General features: G+C 36.9%; 1 protein-coding gene across 1 annotated transcript; it reads left to right on the forward strand.

Moving 5' to 3' along the window:
* The first annotated feature begins 17,939 nt into the window (after window positions 1-17,939).
* LOC125825706 (thioredoxin-like 2, chloroplastic) lies at window positions 17,940-23,456 on the forward strand. The gene is made up of 4 exons (XM_049505020.1): window positions 17,940-18,393; window positions 20,257-20,439; window positions 22,615-22,779; window positions 23,076-23,456. Exons 1-4 carry the CDS (start codon window positions 18,175-18,177, stop codon window positions 23,211-23,213), a joined length of 705 nt encoding a protein of 234 aa, XP_049360977.1. The 5' UTR covers window positions 17,940-18,174; the 3' UTR covers window positions 23,214-23,456.
* Window positions 23,457-24,246: the final 790 nt, after the last annotated feature.

A 24,246-nucleotide genomic window follows, 5' to 3' on the forward strand; every position in this document is an offset into this window, starting at 1 on the left:
GTCATTACACGGATCATTAGAGTAAAATGAATGTATATTATCTTAGGTATTATGGAAGAAACCTACAAACTTAGAATGTCCATTTTAGACCTAAGGGGGAAATGAAAAGATGATGTGTTTAGAAAATATTTGTGATGAAATAACAATTCATTTCCTCTACTCCAGCATACTCCTCAAATTTCAATTGTTATGACACCCTGCTTATGTCTCGCATATCGATGATATGTCCATGAACTATGCTTATGCACTTTAGACAGATTCACATCTATGCTTAGTTCCTAAAATAAGAGGCAAATATTTCAGTTCAACAATCTTGATCTTACTCCATGAAGTTATGGATGTCAGTCTTATGTTATACAACTCATAATTTATGCACTCATGTTTTGCAGTATGCTCAGTCCTATGAATTTGTGATGTACCTTAATGGCTAGTGAAATAACACTACTCCATGCATGTTCTCGAATCAAATTTCTTGAACTATTGGTGCTTATAATCTTTTTGCTCTAAGCCCTTCTAGTGATCCTTTTTTAGTTTTGATAGCGATGCTGATAACAGTTGAGTGTTGATTTAGATGAGAGGATATATGTCTCTTATTGTGAGTATCGTCGTATGTTTATTCCACATAAGGTTTTAAACGTGGAGGATGATTGAGATGAGGCTTGGTTATATGTAGTAACTAGATAAAAATATTTGTTGCGTACCTTCATAGTAATTCATGAAATTCCAACTGATAAAGATGATAGGAATGTGGGAAATTAGTAGTAGAATTCGTTACCTAGAATGCCATGAAGTGGTGATAGTGATAGGCTTGAATATGGAGTTGTTTATATATGGGTGAATGCATGATGCACTGAAATTTTTTAAATTAGAACTTGAGGTTTGTTGAACAAGGTGGAAGTACTATTATGTCACGATCCAACCCATCAAGTTGTGTGTGTACCTACTTTAACACCTAGATAGGAGAATCCTTACTCCCTAAATTTAAAAATGGGCAACACATATATTAAATAAACATAAGAAATCTCTTTAATACTTTGAAATAAACATAAAACACGAATGTAAAAATCATTCTTTTACAATTAACTGAAAAAATCCTCCTAAGGAACTAGTCTAAATAGATACAAGAGTTATTAAGAGAGTACAAAATATAAAAGAAAATAAGACACAACTCCACCATAAGAAAAAAGAAGTAGAAGTTGCCAGAGATTATCATCGTCTTTACCTAAGAAATATTACTGAATCTTGTAACCAAACTACACCAAGCGTCATAGCAAGAGTAGTATCAGTACAAATAACACATACATGTAGGCATCATTGATCGATCTGAATACACCCTTTAATATCATGAAAATAATCAAAGATATATAGCACTTGAATATAAAATTAGGACCCCGATCCAATCATTTACAACTCTCACTACAAGTAACATTACATTGGAATCCATGCAATCTATCTCAAGTCATCCGCCTCCTTCCGCTGCTTACTCTACCCTCTAAGCCATTCCACCCTCATATCAGATCATAACCTAACTCTTCCATCACATAGAGGTTTCCCCATATACAAAATCTCTGCTAACTCTATTATTCAGTTCACTATTACCCTTAAGCTCTCATGCCAACGCTTCACCTTACGACACTCAAATTATATGAGATATGAATAGATAGCACAATTTAGCAAAATAGATATATACATTTATAAACACAATTATATGTTAGCCCAGACCCCAGTCCTCACCCCGACTTAGCGTTCGCAATCCGTCACATCTAATTCATCACACTATTCCAGTAACTCGAACCACCAAGAATCCCTAAAGCTCATCTTTAACAATTAATATTCCATCATGGTCTAAACAAGTGCTACCCCAACCTCTAAACACACCAACCCGACCTCTTAGTGACCAATATGTGACAAATATAACATAATAAATCAACCCGGTCCACTTACGAAACCAACACACATTATGTCACTCCAATTATATGAGATATGAATAGATAACACAATTTAGCAAAACAAATATATACATTTATAAACACAATTATATGTTAGCCTAGACCACTAGTCCTCACCCCGACTTAGTGTTCGCAACCAGTCACATCTAATTCATCACACTGTTTCAGTAATCAAACCACCAAGAATCCGTAAGCATCAACTTTAACAATTAATATGACATCCTGGTCTAAACAAGTGCTACCCCAACCTTAGAACACACCAACCCGACCACTCAGGGACCAATATGTGAAAGATATAACATAATAAATCAACCTGATCCACTTACGAAACCTACACTATGTACTGAAGTGGTACCCAATCCAATAAATATATGTACCAACATGGTACTCGATCCAATAATATATTTGTACAGTTGTAACGACCCGAACTGCCGTTACTTATGAAGGGCAAATTGTCATGAGTAACTGGGGCCCACTGCCCCGCTAGAGCAGGGTGATGCCGCTACGACGGTGGCGCAAGAGCGGGATGGATGGAGGGCAGAACTTAATGACACGAAGTCTAAGTTTCTCTGTTTTCCCTAAGTACCAAAAAGAGGCGAAGATCACCCCAGAAACCCTTAAAATCTTGCTCTAGGCTTGGGAAGGGAGGATAAATAGATTTCTAGTGCAAGGTTGACGATAACTCACCGATTTCCGGCCAAAATCCACCGTCTTGTTGTCCGGAAGCAAGGATTGGAGCTACAATCCCTCTTCAGCTGCTTGGCGCACAGATAGGCTAGGTTTACTTACTTGAGTAGTCGTAAATTCATGCTCACTGCGTAGTATATTATTAATTGATTGTAGAATTCATGGTTAGGCCTTCAGGCACAGAAAAAAGGATGGTTTTACATGTACTCCTAGTTGTTAAATATGATGTGTACCATAGGGAATGCCTAGTCTTGTGAACTAGGAGTAGGTGATGGTTTGATTTCCTGTCGTGTGATATATATCAGTTAATAACTTCATTGTTTGAATGCATGTATGTGAATCGGGAAATGTGAATCGAATCTAATGAAATGTTTATGTGTGAAAAATTACATGACATGAACCTATTACTTGAATGTGTGACTATGAGCACTGTTCATTATGGGTGTGTTTGTGACAGTGGTTGTGCTGACAAGACCGGGTGTCACGTTCTGACACATATATTGGACCAAGTGTCACGTTTCGACATATATATTGGACCGGGTGTCACGTTCCAACAAACTAACAATTTGGGTGTGGGTTCCATAAGAGAACTATTTGTGACTACTACATTCATATTTACCTTCTATTGATATTGGATAATTGTATGTTGTACCTAACAAGATAAGTGAATGATGCATCCTTTATATGTGTATTTAGTGTATTGTAATTAATTGTTTTTATCTCATTTATTGGAATTGACTGCGAATGAGCATGCCCATCGGTATGTGGTTTGGTAAGTGGAGAACGAAGGTCCAGGTGTTGCTATTAGCTATTTAAGGAGGCTGTCTGTGTTCTTAAATAATGAGGTGTGAGGGAATTTTCTTGAGGCACAAGTAGTTAGGTCCTACTTTGGGAAATGGGATTCATATTCGAAACGGTTAGTGAGCCTTGATAAAGTATACCGTGTGGTTAAATGATGAATTGTGATGCAGAAGAAGCGAGGGCATGTCGTGAGTGGTTGGCTGGGTTGGTAGTGGTTGTATTCGAGAACTTCTTTATGAGATAGAATTGTAAAGCTATGATCAAGAACAGAGCGAGCAAAGTGATAGAGTAGGAGGTTAGAGTCAAGTGTACTAGTACGTTTAAGGTATACGGGAATGGTAAAGGCAGGAGGATAAAGGTTGAGAGTGGTAAAGGCAGGAGGATAAATGTTGAGAATGGTAAAGGCAGGAGGATAAAGGTTGAGGGGTGTACTTTCTTATTGCCTATTTTCAGCTGGAGGCAAAGCATCTCAACCTCAAGGGCAGTAGAGGGTGGAACTGGAGTCGAGGCACTAGCATAAGAGCATCCCAATCTCCTCCGGCTGGATACTAGGTCCTCATCCACACAAGCACCTGATAGTAGGGGATGAGACTAGGTATGAAGGGCATCGTCATCCTCATCATCATCCTCTCCTTCGTCGTCCGCCTCAGCTGCTGCTCTACTGGTGCCAGCCCCGTCCGCCTTTCTTATCTTTCTTCCCTGGGTGGAGGGCTGCCTTATCAAAAAAGGATGAAAAAGGGGATCCATAAGAAGTACCTCATTAGTGTCCAAGAGTGGCACCCCCGCTTGCTTGCACATCGCCATCAATAGACCAGATAGGAAGAAAGCCTTCTTGTTTCCTCTGTAGAACATCTTCCACTCGGACACAATCTGTGCCCCCACATTCAATCCAATCCCTTGCACAGTGCAAGCCACCACTAGAGCCCGAGGGAAGGTCACGTCGGTGTGATTGCCTGACAGACGGATCCTCCTAGATACCAGGTGCAACTATCTCTTGTCATCTGGTGATAGTGAGTACTGGTGATGCCCTCCGTAGTAGCCCAACAAACCCGGTCCCGGTGCGCAAACTCAACCAGTGTGTCCCGCAGCCAACCCAATCCATCTCCCTCTGTCTGGTCTCGTACTCTGAGTTGGCAACCTCCGGCACCTCAAGCACCGCATTGATGAACTGAGGGCTCAGAGGATGTCAACTCCTCAGATGCAGATGGTTGGGTGAGGATCGTCCCAGCGGATAGTAGGGACTAGGCCTTAGAACTCCCTTACCCAGCCTGACTGCGCGGAAGGGGAAGCCTCTATCAGCGGGCCCCAATCAAACTCCATTAGCTGGGCATAAAAGGCGTGTGCTTTCTCCGCTAAGCCCAGCAAATGAAAACCCTTCTCGCACAAGAATTTGGTGTTCCGGTGATCATGGTGTCTCTCCGGACTTGCAACATCCGGGAACCAGACGAAGGGCAAGTTTTCCACATTGATTCTAGCCATGGTTAGACAAACCTGCAAAAATTCATGAAATGTACACGTTAGGACTCCATGTAATTTCAATCCCTGGATAAGAAAAGAAAAGAAAATTCTATTTAAAGTGGCAAGGGGCCACTGTCCCGCAGGATCCCACTATAGCGGCCCCGCCATAGCGGGATGGTGGCTGCCATAGCGGGATGGAGGCTGCCACAACATGATGGAGGCCGCTAAAGCGGCCTTCATCTGGGACGAACTTCAGGGCGCGATCATGGCACCCCTTCGCCCTAAACCCTTGTTTTTAACAAAATTTTTAGCAAATCGGTGTTTCTAGAGTACCCTAGTACCTAAATATGCGAAGGTCATAGTAATTCAACCCCTAAATGGTACCCATATTCAAGTTTTACACCAACAAACTATTCAACTTCCCCAACCCATTTCGGAACCGTTTTGGCCATATTATCACGAAATCCTTACTCTCAGAATGTGATGGAGACATTATGAACGTAAAGGATGTATCCATGCTACGTTTTTCTTATCATATCAAGCAACCCACGTAAACATTTTTGAAAACTACCCCAAGTCCATTCTACCCAATCGATTCTTTTCATGCAATCATTGTTAAGTAAGTATTGGAGTAATTAGAGTAGGTAGCAAGAACATTACCTTAAGTTTGACGTTTGAAGTGAAGCAATTTAGAGATTTTTGGGATTTTTTGAGTGGGTATAGGAGGAAATGGGTAAACCATTCCCCTTTCCCTCTTCTAAACTGATCCCGACCTCCCACTACGATGGGAGGGTCCCGCCACAGCGGCCCTGCCTCAGCTGGAATCCTACCGCTCTGGCGGGGTCAGGCAAGGCAAATTGGCGTGTCTCTTGTCCTCCGTGTGTTGCCTCATATCCCTAGCTGGTTCCCTGGGTAAATATCCTTTTGTACTTAAACCTTGGGAACCGTTATATTTTCGTAGTCCCAAGATGGGCCGATCGGTTAGTTTCAAAGTACTCTAAGGTGGCTCATCCTCCGCATATCGTTCGGGGACAAAGAAGGGGTAAATCGGTATTTATTGTAACGACCCGAACCGTCATTACTTATACAGGGCAAAATGTCATGAGTAACTAGGGGCCCACTGTCCCTCCAGAGCGGGGTGATGTCGCTACGTCGGCGGTGCCCCATCGGGATGTTAGCACCAGAACGGGATAGATGGAGGGCATAACTTAATGACGCAAAGTTTTATTTTCTCCTTTTTTCCTAAGTGCCAAAAAGAGGAGAGGATCACCCCAGAAACCCTCAAAAGATTGCTCTAGGCTTGGAAAGAGAGGAAAAATAGATTTCTAGTGCAAGGTTGATGACAACTCACTGATTCTCAGCCAAAATCAACCATCTCATTGTCCGGAAGCCAGGATTAGAGCTACAATCCCTCTTTAGCTGTTTGGTGCACAGGTAGGCTAGGTTTACTTACTTGAGTAGTTGTAAATTCATGCTCACTGTGTAATTTATTGTTAATTGATGGTAGAATTCATGGTTAGGCCTTCGGGCACAAAAAAGGGACGGTTGTACATGTACTCTTAGTTTTTAAATATGATGTGTACCGTGGGGAAAGCCTTGTCCTATGAACTAGAGGTAGGTGATGGTTTGATTCCCTATCATGTGATATATGCTGGTTAATTGCTTTATGTATGCATGCATGTATGTGAATAGGGAAACGTGAATTGAATCTAATAAAACGCTTATGTGTAAACAATTACATGCCATTAACCTATTACTTGACTGTGTGACTATGAGCACTGTTCATTGTAGGTGTAATTGTGACTGTGGTTGTGTTGACTGGACCGGGTGTCACGTTCCGACACATATATTGGACCGGGTGTCACGTTTCGACACATATATTGGACCGGGTGTCACGTTACGGCACATGTATATGTGACCGGGTGTTACGTTCCGACACACTAACAGTTTGGGTGTGGGTTCCATGAGAGAACCATTTGTGACTACTACACTCATATTTACCTGCTATTGATATTGGGGAATTATATGTTGTACCTAACAGGATATGTGAATTATGCATCCTGTATATGTGTGTTTACTGTGTTGTAATTAATTGTTTATATCTCATTTTTTGAATTGACTGCGAATGAGCATACCCATCGATATGTGGTTTGGTAAGTGGAAACCAAGGGTCCAGGTGTTACTATCTGTTATTTAGGGAGAATGTCTGTGTTCTTAAATAATAAGGAGTGAGGTAGTGTTCTTGAGGCACACGTAGTTAGGTCCTACTTTGTCAAAGGGGATTCGTATTCGAAACGGTTAGTGAGCCTTGATATAGTATACCATGTGGTCAAGGGATGAATTGTTATGCAGAAGAAGCAAGGGCATGTCGTGAGTGGTTGGCCGGGTTGGTAGTGGTTGTATTCGGGAACTCATCTATGAGATAGAATTGTTAAGCTATGATCAAGAACAGAGCGAGCAGGGTGATAGAGTAGGAGGTTAGAGTCAAGTGTACTAGTGCGTTTAATATATACGGGAATGGCAAAGGCAGGAGGATAAATGTTGAGAATGGTAAAGACAAGAGGATAAAGGTTGAGGGGTGTACTTTCTTATTGCGTGTTTTCTGCTGGTTGATTTTTTCATATTATGTGATGGGTATTTAGTTGACCGATGATGCCTACCAGTTCGTGTTAATTGTACTGATACTACTCTTTCTATACCATTTGGCATAGTCTAGTTGCAGGGCCAGTGATGTTTCATAGGTGAAGACGAAGACAATCTCCAATAGCTTTTACTCTTCCTTCCATGTGGTGGGAGTTGTGTCATTTGTTACTATATTTTATACCTTATAATCTTAGAAGCTTGTGTACCTGTTTAGACTAGATCCCTAGAGGCATTAATTATTTTTCAAGTTTAACTTTGGATCGTTTAAAACTCTTTATTATGTAAAAATCTCATAAATTTCCTTTTATCTCCAGTTTCCTTAATCTTCCGCATGTTATTAACCATTTGGGGATCAATGGTCCTCCTACTTAGTTGTTAGAGTAGGTACCCGCACTGCCGGATGGGTTGGGTCGTGACAACGGTATGGCACCCGATCCAATAATATATATGTGCTTGAGTGATACCTGATCAAATAATAGTATATGTACCAGCATGGTACCCGATCCAATAATCAAACATACAACACAATTATAACTACAACAATCACACTTGTACACTTACGTAAATACATGTCTATCTACTCAGTTAAGAAACCTAGCCTACCTAGATGCTAAGAAACTCCTGAAGAGCTTAGAGCACAAATTTCTAGCTCAGTGGGGGTGAATCCTAATGAACGTCGACTGAGAATGCTTGGATTTTAACCTTCATTACACTGACAACCCTTCCCTCCATGGCTCTCAAGCCGAGAGAGGCTCACGGGAACTTTTGGAGCAACCCTCGCCTATTTTTTAATAAAAAGTGGGAGGAAAAATAAAAGACATCATTTTATCTAGGGTCTGATTCTATCATCCGCACTATAGTGGCCATGCAGACGCTATAGCGGCGCCACCATAGCGGGATAATTCATACTATGGCCGGCATATGTCAGTCCAAATCATTTCAAATTTATATAAAAAATTTCCTATACCAAAATTTTAAATTGGAAATGCATTTTCAAAATTTTTTGAGACTTTGAAGGTGTCTTTTGAATAACAACGATTCAGGTCGTTACATATTATTTGGATGAAAATCCCTACAAAGGTATAAAATATAGTTTTTGTGGTTTAGACTAGTATTATCATCTTAAATGTAGCACATTGTAATTCTTAGTTAGGCTTGAACACGATAATAATATGTAGTTAGATTAAGATCGTAGTAGTACTAGTCACATGTACTCTAATGGGAGCTATGGGTTGTAACTTATGAGGTGTATTAGTCTGAAGAAAGAGCGTAGTTGAGGATATTGCCAAGATTAAGGCTAGTAGTCGTATTCCTTAAGGCATAGTAATCATATTCTTACTTCATGCCCAAGGTACTCATATTTCATATCAAATAGTCTCAGATAGAATGTGACTTATGTTCAAATCTATATCATTTATGCTTAATGAACTTCTGCTGGTTGACTAAGATACTCAGATCGTGTTAGTGCTTCATATTCAGATGTCTCACATGAATCATGCATGTGAATCTTTTCCCAGAATAATATAAGGAAATCTGATGAAAGCATTTGTGGTAATATCCTTGTCCGTATAGCGATTCTTATAAACTTCATGTCATGATGTGTCCACCTGTAGTCCTATGTGTACGTTCATGGCATGCGTGCTCTAGTTGAGTTCCCAACTCTTAGTATGAACCAGTTCCAATGATGCTATTAGGAAAGTTTCGAATATCAGAAAGATAGAAAGAGTAGTTCCATTCATTCTTTATTCTAACTTTGACCTCATTCAATGATGAATGACTCCAAGGGGATAGATTGTAACACCTCGAAAATTTATAAGCTAAAGTTCAAACCACTCTCCATATGCATATAATCTAGAATGCGATGATTTCTAATTGTATAAATGCGTTAAAGATCAATTCCTAAGCATTTTTTTGGGTGTAATAAACGTGAATTAGGGCCATAAGAAACCTCTAGCACTAAGTTCAGTTCCAAGCTTTCGTACCAGCCAACTTTTTTACATAAGTTCATATAAAGGTCAAATTCAAATGACCATATATCCTAGAACATTAAGAGTTACGTGACCCTTAACATGTCAAATTAAAGATGTTTGAGTCTAGTTTCCAACTCATCTGACTATGCGTCAATGTCTTCTAAGTACAAGTTTATGATCATTTTACTAAAGAGTAGTAGAGTAGATACACAGCCGGGCAGAACTATTTGGGTCAAATAGATAGTCACGTAGCTTGTATGACCACTTTTAGAATGCATCAAAAATATCTACAGGCCTATGTGGGTCATGTGGGGGTTCGTTGTAGCTAAAGTTATAAAATGTTATTTTGGGGTTCCTTTTCTCACTTTTCACTCTTTCATCAACTCCAATTGCCCCATAAAACTCTTTTCTACCCTATTAAGTCTAGGTAAGTATTCTTCATGATCTTACAACATAAATTCATCAATTTCTACAAGATTCTAACATCATATTCTCTTTCTATTTCTAGTGAAATCAAGAACTTAATTCTAGGGTTCAAGACTTATTCTTTGAGCAAGTCCATCAATAGTTCTTCCTAACATTTTCAAGAAATAAATCCATGAATTTCAAGAAAGGTTTTATTGATCGCTCTTAATCAAGTTAGAGTTTTTCTACAAGATTTATGGATCGTTTAAGGTATGTAACCCTATCATAGTGAGGAACTCAGTTCTTCCTCACCCTCCACATTTGTAGTTTCAGTTAGTATGATCAAAGCTAATATTTTTATCCAAAGTCCATGATTTTCAAATTTCTTTATTTCGAATGTGTTCATTGTTCATTCCATTATTGAATATATTATACTATATATTGATGATGATCCTTGATTGATTTATGGCCCATTATATTCTATACCCTTTTAAACCAAAGTTATTCAAAAATATTTTCATAGTTTTTCATATGTATTATTTTCATGAAAGAAGTAAGCTCAAGAATTTCAAGAATGTCACGACCCAGGGGTACACCCTAGATGTAACATGACGTATATGACCCCGAGAGGTCCCATACAAGCCATTTAGTATTCATAACATAAGAAATAGAACATAAGAGATAAAGAACAACATTTCAAGTTCAAAACATTTTATAAAAGTAAAGCGGAAGTCTAATCATCTGTCTCATTAGCCATCTAGTACATAAGAATGAAATTGGTCCTTGCCCATACATCATGTCCAAAAATGAAAATAAGAAGGAAAACTGAAAATAATGACAATCCATCCTCGAAGCATGAGGACTCACCAAAGCTCGAAACCTCTTAAATCAACCTATATCCACGAAATTGAGAACCCTAACTGTCGGACCCTACATGTGGGGAAATGTAGGCAAGAGTATGTGTTAGTACAAATATATGCATGCATATAAACATTTAAATCATGCTAAAATAGGACATTTCATGACATGTAATTGACCAAGCTAAAACATGATATAAAAGGGTTAGAAAACATAAGTCATAAAACATGGTCAATGCAAGCTAATCATCATTAAAACCTTTGAACACATATGAGATTCTTCTTGAAGTAACCTTAGTTCATTATTATTGTTGTGGGAAGTAGCCTTAACCAACATAGAGACCATGTGAGCTATAACATGATCCCACGATGCCTCCCACACAGAAAAGGGTTGTCCTACTTGCCAAGGTAAGGACCATGTACTTCTAGCTTAGGTGGATCCACTAGCTAATGTCTATCTAGACAATCATCCTATGGGGACACATAGGTAAGGGATAAGAAGATTGCTTCTAGAAAGCCGACCTCTACTAACGGGAGAGCTTCCATCTCATTATTCTCTCGGTGCTAAGCATAAATCCCACGGAATAGTCATTTTCTTACTTGTTCTTATTATTCATGGAAGGGCACGTCATCTTGCCAATCCAAGCTAGGTCATAAGTCATCCATGGAAAGGTATCTTTTAATAACCAATCCAAGCTAGGTTTCATTAGGATAACTCGTTATCTTTGATTCATTTAGGTGAGAAGACCTTTCAACCTTAGAATCCTTACTATGTGATAAAACCTTTCGCAATCATGCTTTCATGTGTATATGAGAAAATACTTTCAACAACACAACAACAACACTATCATTGATACTTCACTCTTGAAGCATCCTTAAAACATTTTCATAGATTTCATAAGAACATGCATAATTCCATAATTCACCTTTCAAGGTTCAAAATCCACTTTCAATCATCAACATCTAGAAAAAATGGGTTAGACATGGGTTCATGGAAATTTGTCATAAATTCATTTAATTCTATTAATTCATGCTTAATTTCATAAAACTCTTCTTTCATAATCCAAGACCCACATTATATGCTCATAACTTGGAAAATATGGGGATTACATGGGTTCATAGGAGAATCATCATAAAATCATAGTATTTCATCAACTCATGCATAAGAGATCATAATTCAATCATTCAAATCAATAATCAAGAGAACCCATGGCAATTAAAGAAAACCCTAACTCAATTAGGGATTTCTAACTTTGAAAATAAGAGAATTTGAGAACTCCATGAATGGAAGGAATCCATGGATGAAAACTATCATACCTTACTATCAAAGCCTAAAAGCAATTGAAGAATGAAGGCTTGATCTTGAACCCTAGCTTGAATCTTCTTCTTCAACCTTCTAGATAGAGAAATATCTTTGGGAGAGAAAGACTCAACTTATTTTGGTGAATTTAAAGAGAATGAAGTCAATGAATTAATTTGGGGTTAAAATCGCTAATATAGCGGTCCTAGGCATAGGAAAATGGGCATAGTATTATGATAAAATAATTAGGAAAAGACCCAACTACCCCTAGGGAAATACTTGTCGACCCCAAACGACAGCCTAACCAACAGACCGTGGTTTAACCGATGGTCCGTCCTGCTGGTCTGTCTTCTGGCGTCAGAAGGTGCAATTTGAGGCCCTGATCAACTGACCTCATCCACAAACCGTGGACCCAATGACGGTCCGTTGGTCTAGGTCGTGGTTAATGGTCCTCGGAGCCCATTTGGGTGGCAATTCCACGGACCAGACCTATAGTCCGTGGTTCACTCCATGAGTCGTGGTTGGCCTCTGTCGGATGTCACTAGAAACTTTTGAAAACTGCTAATTTGCCCTTTCTTGAATCCGAGGTGTTACAAAGAAGTATTTCAAAAAAGTATTCTTATTTCAAATTTCAAGTGTATTATTTCAAGAAAAAGTTCAAAAAAGTATATTTTGTATTCAAGATGCATATTTTAATAAAGAAAGTATAGAGAGTTCCTTAAAGAAAGCATGTTCAGTTTCAAAGAAAGCATATATCAGATTTGAGAAAATATAGACATATTTTCAGAAAGAAAGCATGTTTAGCTTTAAAGAAACATATGTCTCAATTTGAGAAAGCACAGTCTTGTGTTTTTCAGAAAAGCATAGTCAAATTTTAAAGTAAAGTTCAGTTCAGATCAATTCAGTTTTAAAGAAATATTTTTGAGCATAGACTCACAGTACTAGATTACCAGTTTCCCCCCTAATTAAAGTGAGACAACTTTATAGTTATTGTGTATAATGCATGCTTCTGAGAGTAGTAATGAGCACCGAGTTGGGTAAAAGTTTGGATAATCCAAACTCTAGACTATGTTGCTAGCGTAGCATAAAATCATGACGTTGGCAAAAAAGAGTGACTCTTCAGAAAGCCCTTGGTATTGGTTTAGAGATTGGAACCATAGTTAATATTTTCATTTACCCTGGCTAGGTACTACAAGACTTTGGCAACATGGGCAAGATGTATCATCATCATGAGGCTCACATGATAGTTGTAGGTTAGGAAAACTCTCCAAGAAAAGTGAAGTTATATTATTTTCAGTATTTTCTACTATTGCATATATCTAATTTTTAATCTTTCTTGGTTAAATCACACATGCATGTTTTACTATCCAGTTGGTTTTATTTCAGTCTATCTTCAAACTTCTTCATTTAGCTCAGTTGTCAGTTGTTTCATTCAACTATTTTACATACTGCACATTCTATGTAGTGATGTTATTTGATTCTATATTGGGTACTATGGATCGATAGTAGCTGCATCACTATGATGTCACTTCCATCCAACTTTGGTGATACTTTCATGCTTTAGGAGGGCTCCAGTTTATCGAGAATATAAGCTAGATGTTATTAGTAGAGTATTCAGGTAGACAGAGGTCTTTCCTAGTAACCCATCTTCAGTATGTTAGAGGACTCATAGACGAGTCAATTGAGTCTTATTATAGTTGTTTTATCAACATATCTTACTTAGGATTTATTACTTATAAATTATTGAAGTTCTTTTCTACTATAGTTTCATGTCCACCTTTAAACAACTTCTACATATTTATTTAGTCTTCATCTTTGTAGTAAGTCAGGCCAAGGGTTCGCTTAAACCACAAATGGTTCTGTTTGTCATCCATATCCAGGGTAAAGGCTTGTGGCATAAAAGTGAGGGTTTTGATTTGCGGACAAGGAAGACCGACGGGTCTGAGTTTGTAGGGATATTCTATGCGTTCTTTTTAGTCTACGATACAAGTTTTAGTTGGAGGTCCGTTAGGTATAAGTTAGCCTCCGTCCAGTTTTGATGTTTACCACATTCTATTTAACAAGCTCAATGACCCACTTTGAGGTATGGTCGTTACGAATACAGTGAGTTGGGGAACGTTCAAAAGTATTGTACTAGGCTTGGCGAGCCTGGTCAACAACAAAATCCCCAAGCTTTAACTCAAGCTGGTAGAGTAGATAGTGGTAATAGAAGGAGTCGTTCATAGGGTATGCATGGTGGTTATTAGACAGTTAGAGGTGGATATGTACGCAAGAACGTACTCAGCCCGGTATGGGCAATGCTCAGACTAGTGATAAGGCAAACTTTTATGCTTTCCTAGGTAGGTTGTCGGCTATCAAATTATTCATTGAAGGGTTGAATTTGAATGTTAGTAGTGCTTATTCTCCACATTCAAGTTTTGGCGTGGAGGTTAAGATGCATTTTTGGGAGGACTTTGATGATTTTTAAAGATATTCCGATCACTGAGAAAGTCTTCATTGGCAGAGATTTCAATGGTCTCATCGGGAAACCCCTAGTAGTTTTGACGATGTGCATGGAGGTTGTGGTTTTAGGGTTAGAAATTATGGTGGAACCCCCGTTCTTGTATTTTACTAGAGCTTTTAAGTTGATGATAGCTAATTTGTGCTTTTTGAAGAAGGATGATCACTTGATTACCTTTTGTAGCGCGGTGGCTAAAACTCAAACTTATTGCTTGCATATGAGGAAAGACAATATAGGCCTTTATAAGGATTGCAACTTTATTTTAAGTGAGAACCTTTCTACTCAACATAAGCTTTTGGTGATGAGCTTGGATATTAAGTGAGGAAGGAGGAAGAAAAAGTTATACGCCCGTGGATATGATAGGTTTCTATTTGCTTTGGTGATAGATGTATTGACGTGAGACATTTAAAATGAGGGGCCGTGATGTATATTATTTATGGATGACATAGTCTTGATTGATAAGACACGCAATATAGTGAATTTTATGTTAGGGTGTGGAGATATACTCTGGAGACTAAAGGTTTCAGGTTGAGCAGGACTAAGACAGAATATGTTGAGTGAAAATTCAATGATGTGATGCATGAGGTAGACGTAGAAGTGAGGCTTGACACTCAAAATATATCCAAGAGAGATAGATTTAAGCATATTAGGTTTATAATCCATAAGAGTAGGGACTTCAATGATGATATCACACACTGTATTGGTGCATTGTGGATGAAGTGGATGCTAGCCTCTAATTTTTGTGTGATAAAAAGGTTCCACAAAAACTCAAAATTAAGTTCTATAGAGTGGTGATTAGAGTGATTTTGTTGTATGAGATTGAGTGTTGGCCAGTCCAGATATTCCATGCCCAAAAGGGGCATGTTGTGGAGATGAGGATGTTGAGGTGGATGTATGGTCATACTAGGAGTGATAGGATTACAAATGAGGATATCCAAAATAAGGTGGGTGTGGCCTCCGCCCTCCGCCCTCCGCCCTCCGCCCTCCGCCCTCCGCAGTCGACAAGATAAGAAAAGTGAGACTATGATGATTTGTACATATGACAAAGAGATGCATAGACACCAGTGAAAATGTGCGAGATGTTGGTTATAGAGAGTACGATGAGAGGTAGAGGTAGGTCGAAAAAGTATTAGGGAGAGGTGGTAAGACAAGCTATGATTCAACTTTAGGTCACATATGATATGACCGTAGATAGGAGGGCTTGGAAGACTCGTATTGTGGTAGTAGGTAGTGTATGTTGTCGTGCTTAGGGTGATTGGTGTTTGCGATAGTACTAGTTGTACTATTATAGTTATTGAATTTTATTTCTATCATTGTTATTACTTTTTTGTTAATAATAATCTACTCGAGTATGTTGTTTATGACATTTCGATTATCATATGTTTTTATTGTTGTTTTGTCTATTTTTGCATTGTTTCTTGTTTTGATTTCTCGTCATTGTCTTCTTTCTTATATCGGGATTCGTTGCACTTGAGCCGAGGGTCTTTTGGAAATAACCTCTCTACCTCCATAAGACAGTGATATGGTATGTGTACATTCTAACCTTCCTAAACCTCACTTGTAGGATTTCACTAGGTATTTTTGTTTTTATTGTTATTAGTATTCTATTTTTTTTTTTATATGTCTACTATATTTGTTATGGGGATAGACATGGAAAATGCAATGCACTAAAAAATTAGAGTGCGAATGAATTCCTTATAAAGTTCTTTAGGGGTTGCTTGGTAAAGTGCATTAGAAAAAAATAGTGCATGCATTAACTTGAGAAAAGTGAGTAGGAGATGTTTTTCAAGTCTTGAAATTAAAATTGATGATATTGACTTGGTCAAATGAGTTAAATAAAATATGGGTATGATTGGAGTAATAAAAAACTTTGGGATTTAATATTAGAATTTAAAATTTTTAAAAAGACTTTTATCTTATTTCAAATTTTAAAATTTAAAATCCCCACCCCTTTTCATTATCTTGCAATCTTATTCTCTTTTTCTTTCTCTCTCTCCCTCTCTCTCCCTCCTCCTCCTCCTCCTCCTCCTCCTCTCCCTCTCCCTCCCCCTCCCCCTCCCCTTCCTCCTCTTTCTTTCTTTCTTTCCTTCTCCAACTTTTTTTTTTGCCTAAAAATATTTAAATCATTGAAAGAAGTTATACAAAAAATCAAGCAATTATGATAGTTATTATTTAATAACTGCGATAGTTATTGCAACAACAATGATAGCTGTTGCAGTAGCTATTGCAGTTACTTCAACAACTTCAATATTTGCTTGACTTATTCTAGCAACTTCAACACTCGCTTGAGTTGCTACAGTAATTATTGAATCGTTGTAGTATCTTCTGCATAGTTGCTATAACAAGTTCGACAATCATTTAATTTTTTAGCAGAAAATGAAGTGGAGGAGGAATTGGTGAAGGAGATAGTGATTTTGGCAAAGGAGAAGTCCGGGCGTTAGTTGCGACGATGGAAGAAGAGGTGATGGTTGTTGTGGCAGTAATGATAGAGAAGGAGGAGGAGGAGGTCATGGTGATAGAGGAGGAAGTGGTGGTTGCTGCGGCGGTGGTGGAGGAGGAGAAGGTGATGGTAATAGTGGTGGAGGAGGTGATAATGACGACGAATATTGTGGTGGTAGAAAGGGTGGAAATGATGGTGGCATTAGAATGAGTAGGGATGGCGGTGGCGGCAAAAGGGGAAGGGGGAGGACGGGGTGGAAAAACTAAAACTTTTGTGTAAATAATAAAACTTTGAGGGTTTTAAAATTAGTGTCATTACACTAATTTTCAAATTGTCACCTCTACTAAATAATTAAGCCTTGTATCACTTGTTTTGTAGTTTTTATATTTTTTCGTCACCTTTAATCACTTTTCCTCATTAACTTTGTGTATTACTAGTACTTTGTGTGGTACAATTTTTTCAACCGATGATGTATGTATAACTAATACGTGAAAATTCATAGTACTAATAATACAAAAAATTTTAATGCATGCATTAACGTGATTAAAGACATATATAATTAGTCCTCAAAACCACATCTTTTCCATCATATTTGTGAAGAATAATTTTATAAATAATATTTTTAAAACATCAAATTATATACTGCACAAGAAATAATCTTATTTTAACTAATATAAATATAAGTAACATAAACATGACTAATATATCATATTCAATACTATTTCTATACCCCTTTATCAACCTGCCAATCACATACCAACATCCACACATAAGGAAGTTATCAATTTTCCTCCTAGAAGAGCAATAAAAAGAACCAACTTGGGTCGAGTACCCATCAAAGTAGAGAAAACAATAAAATAAAAGAAAAGAAAAAAATATCTATGTAGATCGTTCTCCTCGTAAAATTTGGTTCACACAAATTTATTCACATGCATTCGCTCCTTTTATGTTTATTTATGGGGTGTGTGGTCAAGCCTTTTCAACTAATTCAACAGTAATACACATAGTAATGCCAATATCTCTTCAAACATCACTACCCCTTCAATTCAATGGATTCCATTTTCCAAATTGCTGAGTTTCCATTGATATAGCTTGGGTTATACTTGATCTTATCTTTGTATATATAGGGAACTTACTTTTTTGCTCTGAACTATTTTGTGTTGTATGGCTGATTTAATGGGATTTTCTTTGAACTCTTTGGGTTTTTGTTCTTCTCCAAATTCTTCATTGTTAACCTCATTCTCTTCATCTTTGAATTCTACCCAAACACCTAATCAAAAGTTGCATAAAAGGGGTGTTTCTTTTTCTGATTCTCCTTCAACTTCTCTAGAATTTGTTTCCAGAATTGCCTTCACCCCCAACAAGCGATTTCCTACTGTTAAGGTAAAGATTCCACCTTTTACTGAAATTTTTCCTTTAAATTCAGGATATTGGACACACTAGTTGTGCTTAGCTTATTTGAGTTTTGAGGTCTTTCAAGCTAAAAATTTCTTTGAAAAAGTTGTTAAGTTAGCAGTTGTGGGAGGGTATCATTGTTGTCTTTATCCTTCTCTTGAAAAACCTAATTGTATTCAAATGTTGAAATTAGGTATGTCTTTATGCTGATTTATACTAGTAATCACTTAATTAGCAGTCAAGATGCATAGGATTAATCGGATTAGTATAGTCAAGCTGGACACTCCTGCTGTCCTAAAAGACGAACATTCATATGATTAATCATGACTTAGTTATCAGGGACTTGTGTAATTCACCAAATATGTCATTTAGCACAATGTTCTGTAGAAGACTTTATGTTTCTTGAATAATGAAAGGTCAGGGTTTACTAAGTTGATTATGTTTTGAGAATGGAACACTATACTGAATTTTAGTAAAGAAGAAAAGTTATAGCACGGTGAGAGACTAACTTTAGCATCAATGTTCATAGAGGATCAAGTTTTCGAATGACATAACTGACTAACTTTCTGCTATGGGCTTTTTTTCAGGTGAACTAGTCCTTATTTCATAGGTTACTGCATCACTGTAATATTGACTTACTACGTTAACTGAATGAGTGCACCCCTGCCATAAAAAGTGTACATGCATAACTGTCTTTTGCTGTTTCTTCTTCTATCCTGTGGTTCTTTGAAGATCCTTGGGATAAAGTTTTTACTGGTGAGGTTTGAAGTGGTTTTCCCAGATAAGTTCAGCCTATAATGACTATTGGAAATTGACTTTGAGTAAATTAGCTAAGGTCTTTTGTTATACTGGCGAAAGAAGGGAATAGAAAAGATTAGGCTGGCCTTTTTTTCTATTTTAGCGTATCTCATTGATTAAGAATTAAGAGACTTAGTGAATTGAATTAGTACCAAAATAGAAAAGCTCCTTTAGTAAGGATCAAACTCATTCTTGGTTGCTTCAGACATTGGTCTGCATTGATAATGCGCATGGAAGGCATGCACTTGTAACCATGACATGCTGTCAGTGACCATCTGTAGTATTTATGAAGATTGTTTTGAACTTTCAAACTGATCAAACTTGGCTGGTATCTGTCTGGGCTTCCTTGTGCCCAAGCTTAAAATGGAAAACTTGAGATCATCTCTCCTAGTTCATGGAATGTTCTGGTTGGTCTGAAGCAGTTACTTATGGAATTGGCTAAAGGTAGCAGCCTTGGATGCCAAACCCAATTTGCATCCTTAATGATATTAAGAGCGGATTCTGACCATGAGGGACTCTTGTGACACATTTTAATTGATGTTTCCTTTCATAAATCATAATCTAATGCTTCTGATCTAATCTAATGCCATCAACTTTCGCATTATGATCATTGAATAGGTTTTTAGTTTTCAAACTTGATTGGTGGGTAGGGGATAGATAATACCTCCTCTAAGGTTATCATTCAGGTTCTCACTTCTCAGTTCTGCTCCAACAAGCTTGTTTATTTGCTAGACCATCTTAAAAGGATTAAAAGATAATGCATTTTGATTAGCGACAACACATTTCTTTATTGTAGTAATTTTGATACAATGTGTTTCTATTTATTTTGAGAGTTTAGATAGAATTTAGTTACCAAATTTGGTTCATTACTCATCCATACTAAATTTTACCATCTAAGCTTGGGTGGACTGGTTTGAACAGAAATTGGTATTTTTTTTTTTTATGAATAAGTAGATACGGTTATCTTCATGAGGACTTCCATTTTGCTGCATATATGTTAAATCCCTAAAATTATTCTTTACACATTTTGTGTCTTTTGTCAATGCTTTTTAGGCACACGCTACCGTTACTCGAACTGAGGAACCTAAATGGTGGGAGAGAAATGCAGGGCCTAACATGCTTGACATTCATTCAACACAAGAATTCTTGGATGCTCTAAGTCAGGCCGGTGATAGACTTGTTATTGTAGAATTCTATGGAACATGGTGTGCTTCCTGCAAAGCACTATTTCCCAAGGTAAGCACTTCTTTCTGCGCCTGTTATGAAAGCCGATAATTTTATGCTGATGTGTTATTTCTAATGTAAAGATTAAGTTTAAAGAAGATAATTCATTCTATTTCAACAACTTTAAAGGATCTTTTGGTAGTTTCTACTCATATTCTTGGAGTCCACCTCGTTTGTGCCAAGGGCTAATTGGTCTCCTTATATGGTCTTGACAATCCTTCCCTCATGTGCTATCTTTTAGGGTTGAGTTAGGCCCAAGGTCCATTTCTTTATTATTGTATCAGAGAAGGACCCATTCCATTTCTCGTTCACGATGTTGGGCCCCCATATTAATTTTGTCTATGCTCCATATTTCCAACCCTAAACATGAGGGGTGTGTTGCGGAAGTCCCACATCGATCAATTATGGGGTGGGTGGTCTTTTTTTATGGTTTGGGCCATCCTCACCTCTTGAGCTACTTTTTGGGGTTGAGTGTGTAAGATCCATTTCCTATCATGGTATCGGAGTCAGGCCCAGGCCCATCCCAATTCACTGTTTTATATGTTGTCCCTCCCCCCCTCCCCCCCTCCCCCTCCCCACTCCAATCCTTCGTCTTATCTTTGCCACGCTCCAGATTCCAACCCTGGCATGTGGGGGAGACCCACATCGGTGGGGCCAATGTTTGTTTGGTCTCCTTATATGATCTTGGGCAATCCTCCCCCCATGAGCTAACTTTTGGTGTTGAGTTAGGCCCAAAGTCCATTTCTCTATCACATATGAACTGTAATCATTATAATCTGCTCTTACGTCCATTTGGATTATTTTTCCTTGACACTAACATCGTTATGATGTTCTGTAGTAGAGGGAAAAGAAACATTTCCCTTACAAGTTGTTTTCTCTAGTGGGTATTGTTTTTCTTCATCTGGTAAGATTTGTATTCAATATAGCAGATTGTGCTAGTAGATTCTGTACAATATTCCAGTGGCCTTAAGTGTGAAAAAAGGAAGGAGGTATATCCCTTCCTAAACATATAGGCACTTTAACAACTCTGAGGATGATTCAGCTTCATTTAAAAGATCCACTTTGCACTACAAATAAAACAAAAAAGTGCAGTTTTCCTTCAGCTGTTGAATAGAGTTGTATTTCTCTTGTGGATTTTGTGCCTAAACTTGGTTTACAATAGATTAAAACTTCTGGGGAAAGCTATTTCTTTACATCTAAAGGTTATTGATCGCAATATCCAATTAAAGTTGGTACTGTTTCCATAATGTCTGTCCTGCTGCTAGAACAAAATCACCACTAAATATGCATATATTTAGATTTTCATATTGATTGTCTAAACAGAACAAGAGACTTAATTCCAGCATGTATCTGATTTTAATAACTGAGAACTTGCATCTTCTAACATAGCAGACAGAATATAAGAAGTAAAATAGTTCTTGCCACTGAAATTGTTTATTGATACATATCATATAAAGGATTGTGCAAAAGCATAATTAATTTGAAACATCATCCTATTTATTTCGCTGGTGGTCCATTTTCCTATACAGTTTGGTTGAGCTACAAGAACAGGATGATAACTTTTGAATCAGCTTCTTTAAGGGTTGTGTTCAGTATGAAGGAAAATGTTTTTCATGAAAAATGTTTTTTGAGTAATATTTTCTAATAAGGCGGTTCCTTAATTATTTTCTTGTGTTCGGTATGTATGCTAAAAATATTATCCTAAAATTATTTATATATAATCTAGACAAATACTTTGAGAGTTGGGGGTGTGGTGGGAATGGGGGCTATAGGGGGTGAGGTGGAGATTAGGTGTGGTGGAAGGTGGAAGGTGGAGAGGACATTATCAGTATGAAATCCCATTTGTATAACTTGTTTTCCCTACTTATATTAAGGAAGTCATTTCCCTTCTTTTTAACCAACTTATTTTCCTAGAGAATAATTTCCAATATTTGACCAACCTAGCATGAGAAAATCGGAAAACATTTCCCTCCATACCGAACACACCCTAAAAGGATTTTAATTGATCTCCTCGGCCAAGTCTTTCGCATTTCATATATAGTTTCCTGTGCTCCTAATGATTTTCATGATTACTTGAGTTGAACAATGGTTGAATCTGTATATTAAAGCCATATTAAGAAGATAACTGGTCTTTAAGTTTTCTCTCTCCATTTTCTAGAATTTGATTTTACATTTTTCACTTTGAAGTTCTGCAGAACAGCCCAGGAGCACCCTGAAATCATGTTTCTGAAAGTCAATTTTGATGCAAACAAGTCAATGTGCAAAGCTTTGAATGTAAAAGTCCTCCCTTATTTCCATTTCTACCGCGGAGCTGATGGACAACTAGAGTCCTTCTCTTGTTCACTGGCCAAAGTAAGTCGTCTGATAATTAACTATCTTTTACTAGTTTCACTTGATCATGGCGACAAATGAATTACAAGGTCGAAGGACATGTTGAGACTTTTCTTTCTTAAATAATTTTTATTGTTTCATTTTGGATAGGGTATGATCAACCTCTATCACTCAAGAATTTGAATAGGACAATTATCCCAGTCTATGTTTACTGATAGAGCTTTGGTTATTCATGAAAAATTATTGGCAGTCCTTTGAGGCTAACCAAAATTAGCTTCTCCATATGGCTAACCTTGTTGTGGTAATCTTTTATGCAGTTCCAGAAGATAAAAGATGCAATCCAATTACATAATACAGACCGCTGCAGTATTGGCCCGCCAATAGGAGTAGGAGACCTCACACTTGAACTCCTTTCCGGGACAAAGGATGTATCCTCTGCAGCTTCTTCTACTTAGATTTGCTTGTGTGTTTCAATCTATATATCAATAGCTTGCATTTGAGCAACCACGAAAGCTTTTACGATGGTTTCTATATATGGTCATTTTCACTTTTTGGTTGCTACTACAATTTCCACCACTCTAGTTAATGATGTAATTATATGCTCCATTCTTTGATACCATTAACACTTGCAGCTTATATAGGATTGTTCAATGGAATTTTGTTCATTATGTGGAAAAATTGAGTGGAAAGCACTACTTCTTGTCATTTATGATTCTTCTCAATCTGGGTTAATGCTATAGTGATACACTACTAGGTGTAATGTACTCCAGACTTGAAACTAAGAGCCCGTTTGGATTGACTTAAAAAAAGTAACTTTTAAAAAGTAATTTTTTAAAGTGCTGGAACTTATTTTTAATATAAGTAGTTATGTGTTTGGATAAAAGTGCTGCAGTTGAAAAAAGAGTTGTTGATGTGTTTGGCAAATAAGTGCTGGTAAACACTTTTTTTTATCAAAATGTCTGAAATACTCTTTAAGCTGTTAACATGATAAAAAGTTGATTAATTTAAGGTTTTTATACTTAAAAAAAAAATTAAAACAAAATTAATTTATGTTTTACATCCATAAGTAATAATATTTTTCTATCATTCACATATTTCTTTACCTTATAAGAGGAATATAAATTCATATTTCAGAAATAATAATAATAATAATAATTAAAAAAAATAAAAATAATAATAATAATAGTAATAGTAATAATAATAATAGTAATAGTAATAATAATAAATAATAAATAATAATAATAATAATAATAAAATAATAAAATAATAATAGTAATAGTAATAGTAATAGTAATAGTAATAATAATAATAATAATATAATAATAATAATAATAATAATAATATTTATAATTATAATAATAATAATAATAATAATAATAATAATAATAATAAACATAATAATAATAATAATATAATAATAATAATAAAATAATAATAATAATAATAGTAATAGTAATAGTAATAGTAATAGTAATAATAATAATAATA

Source organism: Solanum verrucosum, unplaced genomic scaffold (assembly GCF_900185275.1).
Source record: "Solanum verrucosum unplaced genomic scaffold, falcon-dt-bn FXZP01000071.1, whole genome shotgun sequence".
In the NCBI taxonomy this organism is placed as follows: Eukaryota; Viridiplantae; Streptophyta; class Magnoliopsida; order Solanales; family Solanaceae; genus Solanum; species Solanum verrucosum.

Coding starts and splice junctions, on each gene's coding strand:
- LOC125825706 (XM_049505020.1), top strand. CDS start 18,175: ATGGCTGATTTAATGGGATTTTCTTTGAACTCTTTGGGTTTTTGTTCT. Junction 18,394..20,256: donor AGCGATTTCCTACTGTTAAG/GTAAAGATTCCA, acceptor AATGCTTTTTAG/GCACACGCTACCGTTACTCG. Junction 20,440..22,614: donor GCAAAGCACTATTTCCCAAG/GTAAGCACTTCT, acceptor TTCACTTTGAAG/TTCTGCAGAACAGCCCAGGA.